Source organism: Gopherus flavomarginatus, chromosome 2, assembly GCF_025201925.1.
Source record: "Gopherus flavomarginatus isolate rGopFla2 chromosome 2, rGopFla2.mat.asm, whole genome shotgun sequence".
Taxonomy (NCBI): Eukaryota; Metazoa; Chordata; order Testudines; family Testudinidae; genus Gopherus; species Gopherus flavomarginatus.
The window spans coordinates 79,151,500-79,174,036 of record NC_066618.1 but is presented as its reverse complement, the minus strand read 5'-3'; the positions used below and the strand labels follow the sequence as shown (position 1 = coordinate 79,174,036).

Here is a 22,537-nt window from a genome sequence, read left to right as displayed (position 1 = left end):
GTATCATATACATTTAATAGAAATCCAATTGCATAAAAATGGTTTAAAGTTATATTTATGTATAGCAGAGCAAATAATCACAGTGGGTCATGGGTCAAAACGTACCTTGGGAAAGTCAAATGTTTGTGTCACCTTTTCTAGCAATACAGAAGGTAGATATTTCATATCATATCTAAAATCCCGTGAATACAAATTCTTTCAACTCATAACTTTATGACAGAGCTATTACTATGCTACTGATAAATCTGTTTTAAAGTTGAAAAGTTAATGTTCCAAAAAAGATATTGAAATAATTAGAGCATTATCCAAAAGCTTTAGCTCAAATCTCGCTTTAATAATAGTTATAAAAATGATGCTAAATGCAAATTACTTAGTCCAACATTACTTCACTAATTTTTATTTGCAAAATACACCACTTTATCCATTGCTTAGAAAATGTTTCAAGGAAAGAAATGTCCTAATTTTAAGAAGTTTACTAAAATTTCCATTCATTTCTGAAATCCTAATGATTCTGTTGCCTACCCTATATGTGTTTATAATAAACTACAGCGGTTTTCCTAATATGGGGAAAGTAAGAGCAACAGACTTAAATGTTGAACTCTGGGAATAATATTTGCATCCTCAATTTTTAAAGTGACATGCTATCTACACTATTAATTTTGACTACAAGGAACTGTTACATTAAAATATTGGTTTACTGTCAGAGTATTCTCTTAGTATTTGGTTACTTGTATTAGATAATCAAGTTGCAAACGGTACCTAACATTCTAATACTTTCTTCCTTCATGTCTCATTCTTCTTCAGATTCTTACTGTTCCCTAACCTCTCTCTTCAATGATCCACTATGCTACCAACAACTATCTTATCTCTCTTAGCCCTACAATGAAGTTTTGCAGTCTAATATCATCAAGTGTTTGGGGGATTCTGTGATCAGCCATGTCTCCAACCTATGCGATATGTTAATAAACCAATATGATGGACACATCATAAAAACTTCAAGAACTCATGAAAGGTAGGGGATCCACCTGACCTGTAGGGTTATCACCAAAAAAAGGAGGAAGTGATCCCTCTCCAAAGGTACATTTATTTTTAATTTAAAAGTTTCACGCTGGCATGGGCTTTCTTAAAAAAAGGGAAATACAATCACTGGAGTTTTTCAAGACACATTATCCTTGTGTGTATTCCACTTGCAGGTGCACATGGGCCCAAATCAGAGATTATTTGCTAGTAGTGTCTGTTTGGTCCAGGCATGTGCCCTAACTATCCTTGTACCCTTTACCGAAGGTCTAAAGGGCAGTACAGGCCCAACCACCACTCCAGTTCCTTTTTTATTGCAGATCACAGAGAGTAAGGAAAGCAGGCCATGGAATACACACCAGGTCAACACATCTCAATGAACTTCAGTTACTGTATAGACAAGTAACTTTCTTGTCTTCTTTTGAGTGCTCGTCCCTGTGCGTACGCCACACTAAGTGATTCGTAAGCCATCTAACTATGGTGATGGGTGTTTGGAGTCCTGTTTAAGACAAATGAACAACTACTCCACAAAAGTGATGTCTGATGAAGATGCCTACATCAAAACATGGTGTCTTGTAAAGGCATGTATTGAACTCCATGTGGCAGCCTTACAGACAACACTTTTCAGAGAGGTCACCGCATCATTTGAGCCCTTGTTGAATGAGCATTAATATCGGTTGGAGGAACTAATTTAGCTAATTCATAGCACAGAGTAATGCAAAATCCACCTTTGCCGATTCTGTGTGGATATCTGAACTCCTTTCATTCCTTCACCATACAAAATGAATAATTTTGGGGACCTAGAGTACTATTTCCTTCTCCAGAAGTAGGTTAGCGCCAATCTAAAGTACGTAACTTGACTTCATCAAAATGAAGGGGGAGCGGGGGTTGGATAAAATTCCAGTAAAATGTATATTCCAATTCAGGTGGAATTTGGACATTATTTTGTGTACTAAGAGAAACTTTGTCCCAGTAAAAGACTGTGTGACTGGGGGTTGGGGATAAAATCAGCCATGAGAGACCCTAACTCTCCCACCTCTTCTCACAGATGTTATTGCTACAAAAAAGGTTTTCACAGACAGATATAGAAAAAAACATGAAGCCAAGGGTTCATACAGACCTGTCAAAATAACATTAAGGTCCCATATTAGGGCAGGTTCTATTATGGGTGGAAATATTTTCATTAAACCTCTCAGGAACCTAGATGTGGAAAGGTAGAAAAATACTGGACAGCTATCCAAGGTGAGGGGGAAGGCACTAATAGCTGCTAGATGTAGCTCAGAGAGCTGTGTGAAAGACCTGAGGTCTTCTGCTAAAAGATAAGAGTCTACAATGTCAGGTATCTGAGACTCTGGAGGTGCCAGTTAATACTGGCAAATCTGTTTTGCTTTGCACAGTACACTTTTCTTGCAGAATCTTTTCCACTGCTGCTCAAGATGGTTTGTACCTCTGAAGAACATGATCTTTCTAGCTCTGACATCAATCCAAAAACCAAGCAGCTAAATGGCGGGAGGGCAGATCAGAATGATGGGTCATTCCCTCATTCTGAGACACAAGATCCAGCATGAGAAGCAATCAGATAGGATGATCAAGTGTCACGATAAAATCGGGACTGTCCAGATATTTAACCTTTTGTCCCGATCAATGTACCATCGGGATGCCACTTGTCCCGATATTCAGGTAAGGAGGTGAGCAGGAGGGAGGCCCTGACTCTGTGAGTGCTCCTGGGTTGGGGAAAAATTGCAGCCAAGCTGCCCCACTCCTCGCCTCCTTCTCCCCCTGCAGGGCGCCGCATCCGCCCCCCTCACCCAGCACTTCCTGCCATGTAACAGCTGCTTGCCGGCACTCAGCGCTTTCCAGGAGGGATGAGCAGGGATCTGGTGCACTCCGGGGAGGAGGCGGAGAAGAAGCAAGGCAGGGGCGGGGACTTGGGGCGGGGCAAAGGCGGAAAGAGGAAGGGGGTGGGTGAGCACTCAGCTGGCAGAGGGAAAGTCGGCACCACAGGGGTGAGTGGTGGGCGGGGGGGGTGAAGAGGCGAGCGGCAGGCGAGCAGTGGGTGGGAGACTGAGGAGGGACGCAGCAAGCCAGAAGCAGGCTGGGGGATGAGGAAGGGTGCAGTGGGGGAGGAGCAAGGAGGGGGCAGGACCTGGGGCAGAGTGGAAGCGGAGCCTGGGAGGAACAGGGGTGGACTATAGGCGGGGCTGATGGCACTCCAAAGTGTCCCGATATTTTAGTGTGATGATCTGGTCACCCTAAATCAGATTGGAGGGCAAATGGACAAATGAAAAAGCTGTGGGGAACAGTACTGCCTCAGCCACACAGAAGTTTATAATCTTTGCCTTGTCTTGTCTGATTTTCCTTAACACCCTCAGAAGCAATGGAATCGGAAGATAGGCATATGTGAATATGGGATTAGGAATGCATCTGCCAGGGAACCTGGGCTTTGACCTCATCTGATACAAAATATCCGACATCTCTTGTTCTTATTTATTCTAAACATGCCTCTGCTGGCCGGCCCTTCTGGTGGAAAGTGAACCAAATCACCAATTTGTGGATTTCCCATTCATGGAAAAGTGCATGCTGAGATTGCCTGCTTACGTGTTCTGGATAACGGCTAACAGGCTGCTGCAATATAGTTTGCACCAGTTCCAGTACTCTGCACAACACAAGGAATGATCTCACTCCATCCTGCTTGTTTATGTAAAACACGGCAGTTGTGTTCTCTTGACATAATCTGAACAAACTCATGAATTATCAGCAAGAAATGCACTTTACATGGCTCTCAGCTCCAGGCCATTACCCTCTGATCCCACTGAGGGTTACCAAAAGAAACCATACCATTTGCTCAAGAAACCCCCTGAAAAAACACAGGAATAAATCCGCACAGACACACCACGAAAACCCCAATCAGGGGTATTCTATCTGCTATGAAAGATCCATATGCCTGGAAATCCTGAATGCCCCATCATCTCAGGCATTGGCACCCTGACAGCAAGACTGTCTGGCTATGTAGACTCTCTCCTCAAGCCCTACGCTACCAGCACTCCTAACTATCTTTGAGACACCACTGACTTCCTGAGGAAAACTACAATCCATTGGTGATCTTCCAGAAAACACCATCCTGGCCACTATGGATGTAGAAGCCCTCTACACCAACATTTCACACAAAAATGGACTACAAGCCATCAGGAACAGTATCCCTGATAATGTCACGGCAAACCTGGTGGCTGAACTTTGTGACTTTGTCCTCACCCACAACTATTTCACATTTGAGGACAATGTATACCTTCAAGTCAGGGCACTGCTATGGGTACCCACATGACTCCACAGTATGCCAACATTTTTATGGCTGACTTAGAACAACACTTCCTTGGCTCTCGTCCCCTAACAGCCCTACTCTACTTGCGCTACATTGATGACATCTTCATGATTTCAACAATTTCCATCCCACCATCAACCTCAGCCTGGACCAATCCACACAAGAGATCCACTTCCTGGACACTACAGTGCTAATAAGTGATGGTCACATAAACACAACCCTATACCGGAAACCTAGTGACCGCTATACTTACCTACATCCAGCTTTCATCCAGACCACACCGCACGATCCATTGTCTACAGCCAATCTCTAAGATACAACCGCATTTGCTCCAACTCCTCAGACAGAGACAAACACCTATAAGTTCTCTATCAAGCATTCTTACAATTACAATAACCACCTGCTGAAGTGAAGAAACAGACTAACAGAGCCAGAAGAATACCCCGAAGTCACCTACTCCAGGACAGGCCCAACAAAGAAAGTAATGGGACGCCACTAGCCGTCACCTTCAGCCCCCAACTAAAACCTCTCCAGCGCATCATCAGGGATCTACAACCTATCCTGAAGGATGATCCCTCACTCTCACAGATCTTGGGAGACAGGTCAGTCCTCGCTTACAGACAGCCCCCCAACCTGAAGCAAATACTCACCAGTAACCACACAACAAAAACACCAACCCAGGAACCTATTTTGAAACAAAGCCCATTACCAACTCTGTCCACATATCTATTCAAGGGACACCATCATCAGACCTAATCACATAAGCCGCTCCATCAGAGGCTCATTCACCTGCACATCTACCAATGTGATATATGCCATCATGTGCCAGCAATGCCCCTCTGCCATGTACATTGGCCAAACCGGACAGTCTCTACCAAAAGACTAAATGGACACAAATCAGACGTCGAGAATTATAACATTCAAAAACCAGTCAGAGAACACTTTGACCTCCCTGGTCACTCAATTACAGACCTAAAAGTCGCAATTCTCCAACAAAAAAAACTTCAGAAACAGACTCCAATGAGAAACTGCAGAACTGGAATTAATTTGCAAACTGGACACCATTAAATTAGGCTTGAATAAAGACTGGGAGTGGATGGGTCATTACACAAAGTAAAAACTATTTCCCCATGCTAATTTTCCCCCTACTGTTATTCACACCTTCTTGTCAACTGTTTGAAATGAGCCATCCTGATTATCATTACAAAAGTTTTTTTCTTCTGTTGATAACAGACCACCTTAATTGATTAGTCTCGTTAGAGTTGGTATGGCAACACCCATTTTTTCATGTTCTCTGTGTATATACATTTTCCTACTGTATTTTCCACTGCATGTATCTGATGAAGTGGGTTTTAGCCCACGAAAGCTTATGCCCAAATAAATTTATTAGTCTCTAAGGTGCCACAAGTACTCCTCGTTCTTTTTGCTGATACAGACTAACACAGCTACCACTCTTAAAGATTCTTCTGGAATCCATTTTCCCTAAGCTAAATGACCACCCAGATGAACTTCTCAAATCAATAAGGATGCACCTATCATTTTGTTCCTACTGGAAGAGGGAAAGCCATCTTTCCACCAATCAAGGATGCATAGGATGTTCTGTGGAACTTACACAAGTATATCCAGACTTTGTATGATCAGGGTGTATGGCGTCTTCAACCCAACTTGCATACAGGGGAGATGTAGTTTGGCATGCTGCATCACAAAAGTGTAAGAGGCCATGTGACCCAGTAGACAGAGACAAGATCTTACTATTATTCAACAGCTCACTTTAGGCTGACTTATCAGACTAGACATAGCCTGGAACATGTCTTGAGGTAAGTGCACTTTGGCTGTCCAGGAATTCAGTTTTTCTCCAATAAAACTCTGTATACTGTATTAGTATCAAACTTTTCTTAATTTAACCTATGATCAAGCGTCTGAAAGAGCTGAACCATTGTCATGGAATTTTGAACATCTTGCGAGGACACTCCTTTGACTAGCCAGTGGACCAGATATAGATAGACCACTATAATTTGTTGTCATAGGCATATCGCTACCATTGTTAACAATGTCATAAATATCCTTGGTGCCACTGACAGACCAAAGGGAAGAATCCTTATTGATAGTGATTTGGGCTTATCACTAATCACAGGAATCTCTTATGTGCAGGATGAATGTCAATGTGGAAATAAACATCTTTGAGGTCAAGAACAACAAACCTACCTCCTAGATATAGCAACAATATACTAAAGGCTAGGGTAACCATCCTGAATCTCAAATAGCTAATGAAAGTGTTGAGCATTCTGAAATCCCCAGCTTCCCATCTCCTTTTTTTTCTTGGATATGAAGAAATATATTGGGGATGAAAACCGCTCTCTCCATACTGAGGAGGAAGAGGTACTATTGTGCCCAGTTGAAGGAGAGTATCCATGTTCTCGATGAGAACCGTCTCATGAAAGAGATCCTAGAAAAGGGACAAGAAGATGGGTGGGGATGGATACAGTGTGAAACTAAATCACAGTCAGTTGTAATAATTGCTAATGCCCATTTCTCTGATGAAATAGCATTCCAAGCTCTCTGAAAATGGGAAAGAAAATATATGAAGGAAATCAGGGAAGAACGGGGGAGTAAAATCTGGAGGGATGGTCATTCTGTAGCTCTTGAAAATCCCATCAAAAGGGATGTTTGCTGGTGACCGCTGTGATGAGAAAGTAGAAGCATCAGGTGGTCTTCTCTTTTGTGTCTTTTGACATTTCCTAGGATACAGTGCAAGCAGATGGTGATAAAAAGAGGGTGGAGTTAACCTCTGTCTTGGGTAAGATTGAGGCTCACTGCGTATTCTTTTCATTGCAGAGCTGTAAATACTTAGAGAATATCAAGTGGCCTAGAAGTCTTTAAAAGTGTGGAGAGACTATTCCATTCTCTCACTGAAAAGATTATAAGATCATACGGAAGGTCCTCCACTTTGGCCTGGACTTCTCTTGGAATGCCCAAGGATTGGAGTCAGGACAAAACTCATTACAGTGGAAGTTGCCACAGAGTATGAAGCTGTATCTGCAGGGTTTAATGATGCTTGTAATAAGGATCTTGCCATTAATTATCTTTACATTGTTAGTAATTAAAATTCTTTCCTATGCAACAACTTGTCTGTAAAATCCATTAATTTATTATAATTGAAATAGTCATCATTTGCCATATGAACTTGGTTATTAGATATATAGAACTGCAAACTTGCAGAACCATTTTTCCATCTGAATAGGCCTAAACATTTTGAATCATCATAGGGGGTTGAATAAACAGTACCACTAACACCCCTCATTAACTGCAGCTACTACAAGGTACAGGGAGAAAGTACCTGGCTCCTTTAACAGAAATATACTTTGTTTCAGTCTTTTTTGAAGTCCGAAAACAGAAGTTTTTGTCCAAAAGATCCTCATTAATAGGAACAGCAATCCCTCCCAGCATAGTGTTGTGAAGGACATCCAATAATTTGAGTCTCTTGAATCTCCTCTAAAGGAATCTGAAGTGAAGCTGCTACTTTTTTCTATAGCCCCTGAAAGTTTTTAAAGTCATCAGGTAATGAAAGTAAAGCCGGTGTCACTGTCTCATCAGCAGAAGAGAAGGGATATAACCATGCCTCTGTGGGTCACAAATGAGGGTGCCTAATTCAGGATGAAATGCTGAGAAATAGGGCAGATACACCCCAAGACTGGTGGCTAATCCCCCATAGGACATACCAAATCAGCCACAAAAGTAAACTTCTGTTTCACCACACTGGCTAACAAAAAGTCATAGAAGTTTCCTTAGGTACTCCAGTCCTTGTATTACCACCAAAAACACCAGACTTAGAGATGAGTGGTTCCTTAAAACCAATCTCATCAAATAAAAGGTTCTTCTGATCCCAAAGGACCAACCACACACCCAGGTCAATATACAACTTAGATATTACCCCAAAAATCACACTGTTGCCAGTCCTTTAGTATCTAAAATCTAAAAGTTCATTCATAAAAAAAAGAGAGAAAGGTGAGAGTTAAAATAGGTTAAAGGAATCAAATACATACAGTAATTACAAAGTTCTTAGTTCAGGCTCGTAGCAGTGATAGAATAAACTGGTGGCTTAAGACAAGTCTCTGGCTGTTTCCAAATCATTGGAAGGTCCTCAGTCCATTGGTTAGAATGCTCCTATTAGTAGAAGTTCATAGTACAGAGGCTTGAGCAGTAAAGAAGCTGGAGCAGGAGAGAGGCAAAATGGAGAGGTTTCCAGGGCCTTTTATATTTTCTGCCATGTGGAGGGAAACCTATTGTTTTAAACAAAAACCTCAGAACAGCTAGTGGAAAATTACAAGTGACAAGATAGTGTTTGGAGACACATGGGCAAGTCGCATGTCCATGCATGAAGGTTTAGACATAGTAGAAGACATTACCTCAAACAGCACTGTTTGAAGGACATTCTGAGTAGATGGGCATCTCCCATGGTCCATTGTCAAGTCAAGTGTTTCTTGATGAGACACTTAATTTGAATAGTCCCTCCAAGATGTGCTGGCTAACTACTTTGCAAGCGTTACCCCAGAGGCAAACATTTGAAATACAGGTATAGAGCCAATATTCATAACTTCAAGTACAAAACTACATGTCACATTTTGTACAAGATTTATTGCAAATATATAGCAGAGGTTGCAACAATGATCTATATGGTCATACTTTAATCAGATAACGTCACAGAGGACTATGGAAACTGAACTTTCTCAACAGGGTTGATCTTGCTCTTCTGAGGCCTCTTCGTCTTGTTAGGTCTGCTCAGGAAATTCGTATGACCAGATTGATGTCTCTCTCCTTTACTGTCTGGAAGGGTACCTGGGAAGGGTGCTTGTACAGGAACCCCAGTATGGCTCCTGAGGGACATTGTGTGAGTGGAAAGAAGGCTCCCGGGCCATATGGGAACTCTATCTCTAAATGATAGAACAACCTAGACCCTCTACCAGAGCTTAAAGTTGTGGAATGAACTCTAGAAGAGTATGTGGGTGAGTCACTCTTGCTATGCTGAGAGTCAAGTGATGTATATGATACATCAGACTCCAGAGAAGGATCAGCAGGGATATGAGTGGTATGAGGCTGATCCTGTCTTACAGTCAGTACCAGAAATGAAAACAGTGCTAAGGGAGGCATTGATTCTAGTACCAGAGGCAAATTTAAGCCTCCAGATAATAAGGGGCATTCAGGTTCATTAGAAACCCTCAAATCAGTGTATCAAATCAGCACTGAAGGTTGGAGAGCATTATAACCATGGGGCATACTTGACACCATCAATGTAGTGCTCTGTACCAACCTGTCCTATACTGCAGAAACAGTCAGTGCCAATGATGAGGAAGCAATCAGTGCACACTGGGAGGGTGCCAAGGGGAGCTCAATACCAAAAGATTCAGCGGCAGGCACAATTACAGAGCCCTTTGACATCGAGCCAGTACCCTGCTCCTTCAATGCAACATCTGTACCTGTACCAGGATGTGAAGTCTTGCTTGACTTGGAGGAGAAAGGCAATTTTGACCTATTTTTTAAAGAGTATTTATGAGGAGATGTATCCCTCTTTTCCTTGGGAGGATGCTTAAATTTTCCTTTAAACACTTTACCGTGGCTCTTCTTACCAAATTATTTCAATGAAGGCTTAATTGCATGCACCTTGGAGCTAACTAATTCAGGCCAAGGGTGAAAAGAAGGAACTGAATTACCAGTTGATACCACACTACCTTTTCTGTGTTGGGTATGGGACACAGGGATAGTTAGAGAACATGCACAGACCAAACAGACACTGCTTACCAAAAAGCCTTTAATCTAGGCACATGCACACCTAGAGTGGAATATACAAAGGGACAAGCACCAAGAAAAGAAAAGAAAAAAAGAAAAGTTTATTCTTCCTTTGCTGCAAATCAAATATATTGCTAAACTTGTTTCTCAACAAGTCACTAAGAATTTAACTTTACTATAGCATCAAGACATTTATTTACAATAGACTACCATCAACCAATACAATTTCAAAATCTCTGAAAAGGAACTATTGTATTCACCTCCATTTTTCTTTTTGTCCACAATTCTTTGAGTGAGCCATTCTCTGGTTTCCTCTTTGGTGTCTTTTGCAAGATCAATAACTACCAGAGGCCTGAAATGATGCTCAAACGTGTCGAATGCAGACCAGCTTTCTTTCATCCTTTGACAACTTGCTAAATGCAAAAGACAACAAACACGACAATGTTAAAAATACTACAGGATACATTCTGCAAAAAAAGGAACTTTGCTACAAGTTACCATTTGTTTGTAGTTAGCGTGTGAATGGAGGCATACTGTGGGTAACACGCTCAGTGCCTGGTGGAGGGAAGGGTTATGTAGCACTTGAATAAACTCCACTGGCTGTCACTCAACATGATATTGCCTGTCTTTCGTTGAAGCTATATCCCATTCTCTTTATCTAGGATGACTGTTGCCACCATGTATAGCACATTGCTTCCTCACCACCGAAAAAAAAAATCAAAATAAATGGAAGAGAAAAATAAAGGAGGACATCTCCCTTTTCCCAACAGAGTAAAATCAGTGACAATTGTTACTAAATGAAGAGACATTACAAGAGCCTGAAAATGTTAATTTTGCACATTTGTCAGAGAATTTAAAATGTTAATAAAAAGAACACTAATGCGTTTATTCTGTAATACAATATATTTTGCCCTTACCCAGTTGAAAAAAAAATTGACAGACAGGTGATGAATAACATCACTTGATTTTTAATGATCTTGATAAGGGTGAGTAAACAGACTATGATAAGTTTTCATGAACATTTTGCAAGCCTTTTTTACAAACACTAATTAAAACTTCACAGCACCTCTGTTAGGTAAGTAGGTAAATAGTATTCCCATTTTACAGATGGGTAAAGTAAGGCACAGTGATTAAGAGACTTGCTTAATTTCACACAGCAGGTTAGTGGCACAGACAGGAACCTAAAGCTAGGTTGCAAAGAATTAAGCACGTGCACAGCTTTACATGAGTAGTCTCACTGACTTGAACTGAAGTTTTATGTTGACATTATTCCTTAAGCACTTGGATAAAATGTGCTGCAAGAATATATCTTTTTTCTATATGCTTCACAGAGCAACTTAGGAGTCACTGTCAAAAGAAAAATTGGTCATCTGTCTGCTCAGTACATGAGAACAACAGACTAGATATAACCTCATTGGAGGAAATTTTGTTTTGCTACTGACTTGAATGGGGCCAGAATTTCATCCATAGTCTTTGACTGAAAGTACTGTTTCTCTCTCTCTCTCTCTCATTCAAAGTCAACAAGATTATATCAATCCTATGCAGAATGTCCATTTTTCACAAAAAGAACAGGAGTACTTGTGGCACCTTAGAAGCTAACAAATGTATTTGAGCATAAGCTTTCGTGGGCTACAGCCCACTTCATCGGATGCATGTAGTGGAAAATATAGTAGGAAGACAGATATATACACAAAGAACATGAAACAATGGGTGTTACCATAAGGAGAGTGATCAGTTAAGGGGAGCTATTATCAGCAGGAGAGAAAAACAACTGTTTGTAGTGGTAATGAAAATGGCCCATTTGAGATGTAAGGAACTGTAAGGGCAAAGGGGGAGAATAAACATGGGGAAATAGTTTTACTTTGTGTAATGGTCCATCCACTTCCAGTCTTTACTCAAGCCTAGTTTGATGGTGTCCAATTTGCAAATTAATTCCAATTCAGCAGTTGGAGTCTGTTTTTGAAGTTTTGTTGTTGTAATATTACGACTTTTAGGTCTGTAATCGAGTGGCCAGGGAGACTGAAGTGTTCTCCAACGGGTTTTTGAATGTTATAATTCTTGACGTCTGATTTGTGTCCATTTATTCATTTACATAGAGACTACGTATGTACATGGTAGAGAGGCACTGCTGGCACATGGTGGCATATATCATATTGGTAGATGTGCACGTGAACAAGTCCCTGATGGTGTGGCTGATGTGATTACATTCCAAACAGAGACTGCTGAATTGGAATTAATTTGCAAATTGGACACCATCAAACTAGGCTTGAATAAAGACTGGGAGTGGATGGGCCATTCCACAAAGTAAAACTATTTCCCCATGCTTATCTCCCTCCCCACCCCCAATTCCTTACATCTCCTTGTCAATTGCTGGAAATGGGCCATTTTCATTACAACTACAAACAGTTCTTTTTCTCTCCTGATGAGAATAGCTCACCTTAACTGATCACTCTCCTTATAGTGTGTATGGTAACACCCATTGTTTCATGTTCTCTGTGTATATATCTATTTTCCTATCGTATTTTCCACTACATGCATCCGATGAAGTGGGCAGTAGCCCACAAAAGCTTATGCTCAAATAAATTTGTTAGCCTCTAAGGTGCCACAAGTACTCCTGTTCTTTTTGCAGATATAGACTAACATGGCTGCTACTCTGAAACCTGTTATTTTTCACACTAGCTTCTCTGGATTTCTCCATGAAACATACAGAAAAGGGTATTTCCAGTATAGGTACAGCTACAAATTATAGAGATGCAGTCAACACAGCTCAATTTAAACAGTAATTTGTTCCCTATCTTTTTAAAATATTAAAACTGAAATCATGTTTAAAAATCTAATTTATCATTTATTAGCCTGGTCAGTTTCACTTGCGTTTGAAGTCAGTTTCACTTGCTAGTTCTCATACATGGCATAATCCTGCTGTATTTGGTGTTCACAATGTTGAAATAAAATGTGTACATTTTAAGTTAATATATTATGAATACTAGATTCATAAAAATGTAAATCTACATTTTAGATGTAAATCTGTACAAACAGCATGATCTAGAACAGGGGTTCTCAAACTGGAGGTCAGGACCCCTCAGGCGTCACGAGGGTATTACATGGGGAGTCATAAGTCATCAGCCTCTACCCCAAACCCTGCTTTGCATCCAGCATTTATAATGGTGTTAAATATATAAAAAAGTGGTTTTTATTTATAAGGGAATCTCACCCAGAGGCTTGCTATGTGAAAGGGGTCACCAGTACAAAAGTTTGAGAACCACTGATCTAGAAGAATGAGAATAGGACTGGAAGTCAGGAATTTTAATCTTGGTTCTGTGACTAACTCAGTGTTGTTTTAGACAAGTTACTTCAACTCTCTGCCTCAGTTTTCCTATTTTTAAAATGGGGGTAATACTTGTCGGTCCCCAAGGGATGTTGTGAAAATTAGTCAATGTTTGTAAAAAGCTTTCAATATGATTAGCACTGGAAAAATGGTAAGTTTTATTAGCTGATAGTATATTTTATTGAAGTACATAGCTCTGCTCCAAAAGTGTCCTGCATAAAAATGGCAGCTTCTTATTCAAAAAGATCTGCTCCTTTTAAGTATTCAGAGTTGTATTTTCTCATTTTAGTCACAAAAAGGATTTCTTACATTTCTCAGTTCTGTAATGTAATTAGCATTACAGAACTGAGTAAATAGGAAGATTCTATTCCATACTGTGCTTTAACAAAACCATTGAATAAATTCCAGTCAGTTGCTCCTGTCTGAGATTGCACAAGTGTCACCAAGGAGGTTATCTGGAGGCAACAGGGTTACACAGATGTCACAGAGTATAACCTGGCCTGCAGAACCTTTACTATTTGTGATGACGCACAACATAGGGGGAAAAAGAAACATATTTGATCAAGAAACTAGGGACATACAAATATGGAACACCCTTACGCTATTTTACAGCCATCCTTCCAAGCAGAATTGCACTCAGTTTGTGTGCAATAGGTGTGTGTACAGCAACTGGCATGTTAGTCTCAACACAAATAATAAACATCCTTCCTACATCAACTACTTGATGGTCCAAGGGGTACATCCAGAAGGTAGTATGGACTACAGTTGACATGCTCCAGAAAGGCATGCCACATCCACTTAGACATGTCACAAATGGCAGCACTCTACGGGTAGGGTGACCAGACATCCTGATTTTACCGGGACAGTCCCGATTTTAAGGGACTTGTCCCGTGTCCCGACCTTACACTGGTCGGGACATCTGGTCACCCTATATGAGGGGGACCCCGGCAAGCCGGTGCCACCAGCGCCACTCACCTTTCCTCCCTGGGCCCTGGGGCAATGCGCAGCTGAGCTCCCGGTGTGGTGGTGCCACCCCACAGGGCCCGCCGCCCGGCCGGCAGGAGCCTGCAGAGCACAGCCCTGCTCCTGTCCCAGGCACACAGAAAGGCAGCGAGGAGGTCTCGCTCTACTGCGTGCTGCAGCGAGGCGAGGCTTGTAGACATGGGCAGCGGGTGCCAGGCAGAGAGCCCCCCCGCCCCCCCTCCCCTCGACCCAACCCGACCCTAGGAAGGAGCCAGAGGGACTGGGAGGGACCTGCCTGCTGGATGCTGGGAGCCGCTCCAGGTAAGCACTGCTGGGCTCACCTGGCCCCCTGGCAGGTCCCTCGGGGGGGGGGCTCCCCTTAGACCCACTGCCCTCAGCCCACACCCTGACCTTGTTCCCTCAGCCTTCCCCGCAGTCCCTCCTGTTCCCCCCACCCTCAATCCACTGCCCTCAGCCCCCCGACCCTGTTCCCTCTGCCTCCCTCACAGTCCCTCCTCTCCCCCTGATCATCTCACCCCATGGATGTGGAAATCTGTCCCAGATTCCAGGCTGTCATTAGTCCCTGGGGCAAAAGATCAGCAGAGGTTTCCAAAGAGAAGTTTGCAGCCTTTGCTCAGATCCAAACATTTTCACTTAAAAAAATTAATTAATAAATACCCAAACCCATCCTGACACCCATCTGCTCTGTCCAGATTTGCTGTTATCCCTGTTGAGGCCAAAGTGGTTTGAAAAATTAAAAATCCATGACACCATTGTGTTGCTTCCCCCTGCGTTGCTTGTTAATCTGATGGACCTGCCGATAATAAATAAAGATGAATGCCCTGGGAGCAATGTATCAGGCAGACAGTTTGTCAAGTAGGAAAGTGAATGCTGAAGCCCTCACAAAATGCAGAGGCTTTTCTTAACCTGAGAACTGAAAAAGAGCCAGATACCCTGCATGGGTTTGAAAGTGATAAGAGCCTAGTGACTGACCAGAGCAGTGCCTGGTTTGAAGTGATGAGGAGGGTCTGTGTCATGAAGTCTGCATTTCCACTGAGGACTCTTCCATCGCCAGCATAGCACTGGTGCAGGTCTGCTGCCCAGCACAGCAATGCTGAGAGGTGCCAGTGCCCATTGCCCTCAGCACCCACCCTGACTCTGTTCCCTCAGCCTCCCCTGCAGTCCCCCTGTACCTCCCACCCTGAACCCACTGCCCTCAGTCCCTGCCTCCATTCCAACAGCCTCCCCCACAGTCCCCCTGCTCCCCTCAACCCACTGCCCTCAGCCTTCCCCTACCCCAAATCTCTTCTTCAGCCTCCCCCGTCATCCCACCCCCATCGCTCCCCCTGCTGTCCCACCCCCTCAATTTTTCCCCATTCCAGTCCTGCTCCCCTTTGTCTCATCCCCTCCAGATCCTGTCCCTCTCCTCAACCACCCCAGCCCAGCCCCATTGTCTCCCCCGCCCCACCCCATGCTACACAGCTCTCTCTACCCTGTCCCATTCATGCTCCCCTCAGCCCCTACCCTACTCCCCCCATCCCAGTCCTGTCCCATCCCCCTCAGCCCCCCCGACTCCCCCAGTCCAAGTCCTGTCCTCTTCAGTTCCTCCACCGTGCTTCCCCTAGTCCATCCTCACACACCTACCGACCCCCTTGACCTCCCTCCCCACAATCTCACTGCCTGGACCCACCCCCGTCCCACTCAGGACATGCAGGAAAAGAAGCAATGGGCTTAAACTGTAGCAAGGGAGATTTAGGTTAGACACTAGGAAAAATTTCCTAACTGTAAAGGTAGTTAAGCACTGGACAAATTACCTAGAGAGGTTATGGAATAGCAGTCATTGGAGTTTTTTACGAGGTTAGACAAACATCTGTCAAGGATGGTGTCATAAACAGATAAGTAAGAGTTAATAGAACAAAAGTACTTCATATCTCTTTTGCCTGGACAGGGTTAACAAGATCAGTGAGCCTGGCTGTCACCTGACCAGAGGACCAATCAGGGGACAGGATACTTTCAAATCTTGAGGGATGGAAGTCTTTGTGTGTGCTGTTAGTTTTTTGGTTGTTGTTCTCTCTGGGTTCTGAGAGTGACCAGAGGTGCAACCAGGTTTCTCTCCAATCTCCCTGATACAGGTTCTTATAGATTCAAAACAGTAAGTACTAGGCAATAAGGTGAGTTAGGCTTATGTTTGTTTTCTTTATTTGCAAATGTGTATTTGGCTGGGAAGAGTTCAAATGTGTATTTGGCTGGAAGGAGTTCAACTTTGTATTTTGCTAAAAGGATTTTAATTTGTACTTGTATACTTAGGCTGGGAGGGTATTCCCAGGCTGGGAGGGTATTCCCAGTGTCTATAGCTGAAAGACCCTGTAACATATTCCATCTTAAATTTACAAAGATAATTTTTACTGTTTTTCCTTCTTTAATTAAAAGATTTTCTTGTTTAAGAACCTGATTTTTTTTTTATTCTGGTGAGACCCCAGGGGACTGGGTCTGGATTCACCAGGGAATTGGTGGGGAGAAGGGGGAGAGAAAGGTTAATTTCTCTCTGTGTTAGGATTACTTTCTCTCTCAGGGAGAGTCTGAGAGGGGGAGAGAGAAGGAGGGGGGGGGAAGGTGGATTTTCCTCTCTATTTTAAAATTCAAGGAGTTTGAATCACAGTAATCTTCCAGGGTAATCCAGGGAGGGGAAGCCTGGGAGAGGCAACGGTGAGGGAAAGGGTTTACTTTCCTTGTGTTAAGATCCAGAGGGACTAAGTCTTGGGGGTCCCCGGGCAAGGTTTTGGGGGGGACCAGAGTGTACCAGGCACTGGAATTCCTGGTTGGTGGCAGCGCTACAAGTACTAAGCTGGTAATTGAGCTTAGACGAATTCATGCTGGTACCCCATCTTTTGGATGCTAAGGTTCAGAGTGGGGAATTATACCATGACAGATGGTCTAGTTGTTATTACTCAGTCCTGCCTCAGTGCAGGAGTTTGACTAGATGACCTGTTGATGTCCCTTCCAGTCCTACATTTCTGTGATTCACACTGAATTGCCTTGTGCCACTGTCTAGCAGTAGTGGCACACAGTTCTCTGACATGCAGGTTTATAAAACTGCAGTTTATACAGTTTAGAGCATAGCAATTTTAAAGCTCTGCATGTTCAGACCAACTGAGCTGAAAATTGTGATCTACAGTATTCAAAACTATTAAGATGTGGGCTGAAATAAAATCAGCATGAATAGCTCAACAATATCAACAGAATCAGCATTGCGCTGCTATATATTGTAAAACGTTACAGTGAAATCTTGCAAGTATTACATAGAATGCCCCCTTGCCCAAGTGGTAACTAAGCGTAACATCTTCCAGTTTCAACATTCTTAACTTGTATCCCATAGCTCCTATAAGTTGTTTTTTTTCAAACACTGAATGCTGCTAAGTTATGAGTTTTAACAGGTTTTTTTTCTTTTAAACCACAGCACTGAATGTTATTCTAAAATTGTTTTCCAAATATTCTTAAACTCCCAGTTTATCCCCTGCTGATATTCATTGTGAAAAGTATTGCAGGTCTAATAATAATATTTGCCACTTTTGTAATTCACTGTCCAACATGAGTTTTGTGCCTTTCTCTGGTGGATTTTTAAGAGGATAATTGTATAGCTACCAGCTAAGGGAGTTATATCTTGAACTCAAGTAGTAGAAGCTCATGCTTTTAAGTCTGGATGGCTCGGGTTCAATCTTTGGTGACTAGCTATGACGGAGGTTGCTACACTTATAATCCCTTTAATCAGAGGTTCTGAATATGCTTTGTTGTAGGCAAGGCTAGCCTATAGTTAAGCAACCAAAAATTTAGAATGGGAAGTATTGAAATGTTAAGAAGCCTTATAATTTTCCCAGTCTGGAATAAACATCCCATCTGAGGGATGGGGGCAGGGAGAGAGGAGAGAGAGACAGGACCAGGAAACTGGGACAAGGAATCCAGAGCAGTAGTGAGGAGCGGTTGAAATCAGATGAGGAGCTGAGGGGGTTAGACAGCAATAGGATAGACATAGACTGGAGGGGATGGGGAAGAAGGGTCTTTGACTACTAGAGACCACTCCGTTCAGGAGCCTGGAATAGACCCAGGATTCCTGAGTTTCACAGTTCCTCTTCTGTCAGTAGCAGATATCTGTGAAACCCAGTGGCAAAAAAAGTGTCTCATCCCCCCTATAGAGCTGATCTATCACATATAGGATGACAACCTACTGCCTCTGCCATCACTTACTCCATTAGCTCAAGGGGCAGAAGTCTGTGCAGTAGATCTAAAGGTTCATCTGCAGGGTTGGAGCCATGTGAGTTTCACAATGATTCCACATGACAGAATTTCTGGGGCAGTTCAGTTTTGATTTTTACAAAAAAAAGCTGGGGAAATGCATACAGAAATAGGGTGACCAGATGCCTAAATAGGGGAATCTCAAGCAGGAGTAGAGAGGTTATTTTATCTCTGTATTTGGCACTGGGTGCAACCACTGCTGCAATACTGTGTCTCGTTCTGGTGTGCACAATTTAAGGATATTGATAAACTGGAGAGTGTTCAGAGAAGAGTAACAAGACTGATTAAAGGATTATAAAACATGCCTTATAGTGATCGCCTCAAGGACCTCAATTTATTTAGCTTAACAAAAAGAAGGTTAAGAAGTGACTTGGTAATAGGCTGTAGGTATCTACATGGGGAACAAATAGTTAATAATGGGCACTTCAGTCTAGCAGAGAAAGGTAGAGCATAAGCCAACAGCTGGAAGTTGCAGCTAGACAAATTCAGACTGGATATAAGGCATACCTTTTCAATGGTGAGAGTAATTAACTATTAACAATATACTAAGGGTCATAGTATTTTTCTAAAAGCTTTTTCTAAAAGTTATCCTCTAGGAATTATTTTGGGAAAGTTCTATGTCTGTGCTATACAGAAGGTGAGACCAGGTGATCACCGGATCCCTTCTGGCTTTATAATCTCAAAACTAGGTACATCAATTCACATGCAAAATTCTCACTGAATTCAATAGGTGTCCTTGCCCTGTGGTGCGGGCTGCAGCAGGGGCCGTACAACCCCTCTCGCAGCTTCCTAGGGGCCCCTCTCATGGCTCTGTGCGCCTGTGTCTGTCATTGTCGTCCTCTCTCCCCCCCAATCGCCCAATGTGTCCTGATATTTCACTCTTGTGATCTGGTCACCCTATCTACAGGTAACAAAGTAAAAATGCAATTACTGTTTAGCTGTTACATTTCATATAAAGGTTTTCAGACCAAAAAAAAAAAAAAAAAAAGTATTTGTTCTCCAGTGAAAGGACTGTGTTCACATTATCTACTTCATGATTTTATTTATAAAGTGCCATCAGTATGCTTAGTTTCCAAACAAGCAGACATAACTTTTGCTCCAAGGAGAAAGGATGATCTAAATATTATCATATTGTAATTCAGAAGATACCATTGTACAGACAAAAGGCAGCTGTGAACGGCATCAAAGTATATCTTTCGCACCTGTGAGTGATTCAGGCATGGAGGAGCAAAAAGTGCTCTGGTTATCACAAAAACTAGCAAATCCTAGAATCGGTCTAATTCACTTGCTCACGTTCAAATTCCAATTAGCACAAACCAATTCTATGATGTGAAAAAAACCACGGGACCTACTTCGAAAGGAAGACATTTGATAGTTATTAAATGTAGGTAGCAACTGATGAGCTACTTCCTTTACAAATCTGGGCAACTCAGCCCTGCCCCACCCCGACCACAGCTCTGAGAGGGACAGAGGAGAAGGCAAAGTCGGAGCAACTCCGCAGGGTCCTAGACGAGAATAAGCGTATGCACAGAACCCTCACCAACGCCCAGGACTCCTGCACCCCCGACGCCTCAGCCCCCTCACACGAGCCCCCTCCCCAGTGCCCAGCGTCTCTGGGGTCCCAGCCGTGAGCGGACCCCGGGTCACTCAGGGATGGGCGAGGGAGGCACCGCCTCTCCTGGCGGCGCAGACACGCCGGGGCAGCAGGACTAGCGGAGAGCAGGGGGCTCGCACTCACCCGCTGCCTCTTTATTCCACGTCCGCAGGGAAGGGAGGGAGGGAGCAGAGCGGCTGTGGGTGATGGGAGGGGGCGTTAGACCCACCGTAACCACAGGGAGCTTGCGCCGGTGATAGGGGCGCGGCTGCTCGCGCCAAAAGGGCGGGCCCAAAAGGGGCGCGAGGCGGGGCTGAGGGTAGGAGAAGCGCTCGGAGGAGGCCGCTGGGGCGGTAGGCGCCGGTAGGCGGGAGGAAAGCGCTTGCGCGCGTTCGGAGGCGGAGGCGGAGTCGGGGGAGAGAAAGGCTCGCGCGAGCCAAAGGGCGGGGCTATAACGTTGTCTGAGAGCTGCCCCTCCCCTTTCGTAAGAGCCCTTGGCCCTGGCGGAGCTTGTTTATAGCCCCGTCGAGCGTCTGCCCCACGGAGGGGCCTTACAGGTCTCCTGCATCCATGACCAATGGTCCTGCGCCTCTCCCCGCCCCCCATTACCCGTCACGCCTTGGCTTGGCCTATCTGGCAACCGTGTAAGGCAGGTGCTGCTGCTAAAAATGGCAGTGCCGCGGGGAAGGCAAAGGCTTTGCATGGGAGTGTACGGAGCCACGTATGGTACACACGCTCCTAGGCTGCTGTGTGTCTGTACGCGCCCAAGCAGTGCCTGGCTATCCCACGCTGCTAGTTGTACCCGTACTGGGGTGGGGGCGTGCAGTGTCCATATGCCACATGAGGCTGGCAGCGTAGACCTGCTGCATCTGAGTGTGGGGAAAGCACCCCCAGCTTGAAGTGGTTTTCATCAGATGGACAGGTTACAGTTTTGTTTAATGGCTTTCAGTATCCCCACTATACAAATTGTTCCAACGCCCCAGGTCCCCATGCAGGCATCAGAGATCTACATGTCATTTGTGCCCATCTGCTTTGCCCTTCTGTCATGCTGCTCCCTGCCATCCCTTATCCTGCTTTTCACCCTGTAATTCCTCAGATATCATGGCTTCCAACAGCAGTAGCTATTCTGGGCTCCTGTACTTTCAGCAGTATCCATTACGCAATAAGAAGTTAAAGAAAACAAACTACTTCCTAATACATACATGAGTCTCCCACTGGCCCACAAAATCTTATTTTCCCCTCCCTTATCCTACCTCTCCTTGCTTTGTTGCCTCCTGTTTGTCCTAGTCTTAATTTAAGGACTACCCCTGCAAACCTGTATTACAGGGTGTAGTACGTACTTACAACCCATTGATTTCAGTGGGATTATTCACAATAGTAAATGCTAAATCCATTTTATTTACCTATTGTATAATTTCCTGCAATCTGGAGAGCACTTTCTGTTTGTACAGGCATCTAAAGAGAACAGTACAGAATACAGTTAGTTTTCTAATATTTCCAGTATCAGACTTAAAAAAAAAGTAAAAAGGAATTGTCACTCTTCTCTCCCCCAAATCCTCAGGAAATTAATATATATATATATAGAAGTTAGTCAGCTGGTGGAACTACAGAAGGGTGTAGAGATTAAGGATAAGACTCGGCTACTGAAAAAATACAAGGGCCTGACTCCATCTGAAGCCCTAGAGACTGCTAAACAAAGGCTCACAGCACTGGCTACCAGGCTAAGGAGATACACTAGAGAAGCAGAGGCCAAAAAAAGTAAATGCCCTGTTCTCTAAAAAACCATCTAAGGTGTACTCCCAATTACAGTGCAACAACACAATAACAGCAGAGCCACCAGCAGCAGAAACTGAACAGTACTGGAAGAACATATGGGAGAAAGAGAAGACTCATAACACCAGTGCAAAGTGGCTGCAGGACCTGAGAACAGAGCACAGCAATCTCCCAGAACAGAAACCAGTTACCATCACAGTAGAAGACATCCAGCAGCGGGTCAAGAACGTGAAGAGCTGGACAGCACCTGGACCAGACATGATCCACACCTACTGGCTAAAGAAACTAACAGCAGTGCATGAACGCCTAGCAGCACAGATGAACCAGCTGCTGGCAGCAGGCTCCCATCCAAACTGGCTAACACAAGGAAGGACAGTGCTGATCATGAAAGACCCCTGCAAGGGAATAGAACCATCCAACTACCGGCCAATAACCTGCCTCCCCACAACATGGAAAATCCTATCAGGTATCA

General features: G+C 43.6%; 1 protein-coding gene across 3 annotated transcripts in view; it reads right to left on the bottom strand.

Moving 5' to 3' along the window:
* The window catches only part of ANO10 (anoctamin 10), a 262,836-nt gene extending 242,211 nt beyond the window's left edge, over positions 1-20,625 (bottom strand). For 2 of the 3 annotated variants that reach the window (XM_050938402.1, XM_050938399.1), the window contains exons 1-2: positions 20,437-20,601; positions 10,381-10,533 (exon numbers count right to left, since the gene is read on the bottom strand). In XM_050938402.1, coding sequence (XP_050794359.1) covers positions 10,381-10,519 — 139 coding nt within the window. In that variant the 5' untranslated portion in view covers positions 10,520-10,533; positions 20,437-20,601. Of the gene's footprint in view, positions 1-10,380; positions 10,534-20,436 lie in introns of all 3 variants that reach the window. The other variant, XM_050938400.1, reaches the window with a different exon arrangement.
* Between the last annotated feature and the right edge of the window lie 1,912 nt (positions 20,626-22,537).